At 32.9% G+C, this 2541-nt stretch overlaps 1 protein-coding gene across 1 annotated transcript in view; it reads left to right on the forward strand.

The window, feature by feature from the left end:
• LOC140919430 (uncharacterized) overlaps positions 1–2047 on the forward strand; it is a 16266-nt gene extending 14219 nt beyond the window's left edge. Inside the window, exons 4-6 of the mRNA XM_073365443.1 lie at positions 1363–1440; positions 1514–1534; positions 1997–2047. Coding sequence (XP_073221544.1) covers positions 1363–1440; positions 1514–1534; positions 1997–2047 — 150 coding nt within the window. The remainder of the gene's footprint in view (positions 1–1362; positions 1441–1513; positions 1535–1996) is intronic.
• Positions 2048–2541: the final 494 nt, after the last annotated feature.

Genomic DNA, 2541 nt, shown 5'->3' on the forward strand with positions numbered 1-2541 from the left:
TATATATATATATATATATATATATATATAGGTAGTTAAATAATTATTTGGAAAAAAAAATCCAAATATATATATTTACTTGAATTGAACTGAATATAAACTTATAATTTTACAGCGCTTTTGTCCATAAGCTCTATAAAAGCCTTTAAAAAAATAAGGAGGTCACAAAGCTTTGTTTTATACCAAGTTAAATAGGTCTTTTAAAGCGCTTGTTGCCAAAGCATTGTAAAAAACTTTTAAAAATAAAATAAGGAGGTCTTTTACAGCGCTTTGGCAATAAGCGTTGTATAAGGCATTTAAAGAAACAACCCTATTACATAAGAAAACAAAGAGGTCTTTTAAAGCGCTTGTTGCTAAAGCGCTGTAAAAGGCTTTTAAAAATAAAATAAGGAGGTCTTTTACAGCGTTTTTCCAACAAGCATTGTAAAAGGCTTTTAAAAATACAGCCTGTTACATAAGAAACAAATGGGTCTTATAAAGCGCTTGTCCAAGAACTTGTGGACAAGGGCTGTAAAAGGCTTCTTAAAATAATGAGATCTATTAAAAGGCTTCTAAAAAAACGCTAGAATAGGGTTTTAAAAAATAAATAAGGAGGTTTTTTCGCTCTTTCGAAAAAGCGTTGTAATAGGGTTTTATATATAACTGAAAACCGCTTCAGTTTCCTCTTCATTACGTAAACTTCACTACGCTAGTGTTCTCCTCCTCTTCATTGTTCTTCTCATTGCGAACCCTATCATCTGTGTTATTATCCCTATGAACCATATTGCCACTATCATCTCCATTGCTAACCATCTCCATTTGTGTTATTATCCTTACAAACCATCTCTTCTCCTTGAAATATGTAACCCAACCCTCATTACGTATTTCTGCGAACCATACTCTGTCCTACGGACTGTTCGTGTTTCTGCACATTCTCGGTGTTCCTTCTCCTACGAACCCTACGTATTTTTTCTCACTACTCATGTATTGTATTTATTAATGCATGTTGAACTTATATTGGTACGTACTTAGACTACTCCATGTTGAACTTGTTGAAGTTATACTGAACTGCATGTTGAACTTGTTGTAGATAAATAGATACCAACAAGGATTTAGATCGTCAAAATGAGGAATTTGTCAACCCTAAGACTTATGAAAATGAAATCAAACATGGTGCAACCATCATGCAAAATGTCATAAAAGCAAGGAGTAGTGGCATAAAATTTGAGGTATACTATACTTTGTTTGCTGTTTATTTTTTATCTTTTTTGAAATCATGTACTTACTATATGAGTTTATTAGGTTGGATGGAATGAGAGTGGTCAGCCAATTGACCCCAACAGTTCCATGTTTGTAAGTTATATTGGGGGTGTCGTTCGTCAGAATATCCCCATCACAATTGACGATTGGAGAGATAAGGGGTTGAATGATGCGAAAGATATACTATGGGCTGATATACAAGTAACTTTTTTGTTACTTATAATTTTTTCCATTGAAATACTTTACTCAAACTATATCCTTATTTCGTTTGCAGACTGCTTTTGCTATTGACGAGGTGAGAAAGGCTTACGTGTTGAGAGTTGTCGGGAAAATACACCGGGGTTTTATATCTCACCTCTCAAATTGCTATCTAAAAGATCGTGAAGTAAATATGAATGCTGAAACTCCAAAAATATATAAACTTATATATCAAATGAAGAATGGAGCGCATTTGTAACAAAACATTCAGACCCCGCGTTTGAGGTAAGTGATTAATTTATTAGCATTTGTGTTTTATTATTCATATTCATAGCGTATTTTAAATTTTTACACGATTGTTATTTTTTTTCATATAGAATATAAGTAAGGCAAATCGCGAGAGGGCAAAAAATCTGACGCACCCATACAAAAAATCTCGTATGGGATATGCACGTCTAGAGCAAAAACTTGTAAGTAATTAAACATCACTTTTATATATTGTAGTACATTATAAACTATAGTTGCTAACTAATATTTTGTTTATGATATTAATGAATAGTTGCAAGACACCAAATCCGATCAACCGTTGGGTAGTCATATCTTTGTGTAAGTATATTATCACTTTAATATTTTTTAATAGTGTATTTTAAAAATGATATTGAACTTATTTTTTTAATCATACGTGTATGTTAAGAGAATCTCGAACAAAGTTCGGAAAATCAAGCAGACAACAAAGCTAGGTTCAGGGACATTCTTGGTAAAATGTTTAATGTTCTTGAATATTTCGGTCGCGTGAGGGGGAAAGGATTTGGCGTAACTCCTAAAAGCTATTTTTCACAAGAGAAGCGCCAAAATCCATCGAATGAGGAGGTATTAGAGAAGCTCCAATTTCTATCAGAGCAAGTGGCATTCTTGGTGAAGACGAATAAAGACAAGCAACTTCCAGATCAACTCCAACATGAAATACAAATGGAGAGTGAAAACGCGAGTTGCAATATTGGTCTCAAAAGTCTTCCCGAGGTAATTAATTACTTAATAAAATAAGAAATTCATTCAACCTAATTGTTTCACATACTTATGTATTAACCATTGATTTAGGGTGTC

Source organism: Cicer arietinum, chromosome 2 (assembly GCF_000331145.2).
Source record: "Cicer arietinum cultivar CDC Frontier isolate Library 1 chromosome 2, Cicar.CDCFrontier_v2.0, whole genome shotgun sequence".
NCBI lineage: Eukaryota > Viridiplantae > Streptophyta > Magnoliopsida > Fabales > Fabaceae > Cicer > Cicer arietinum.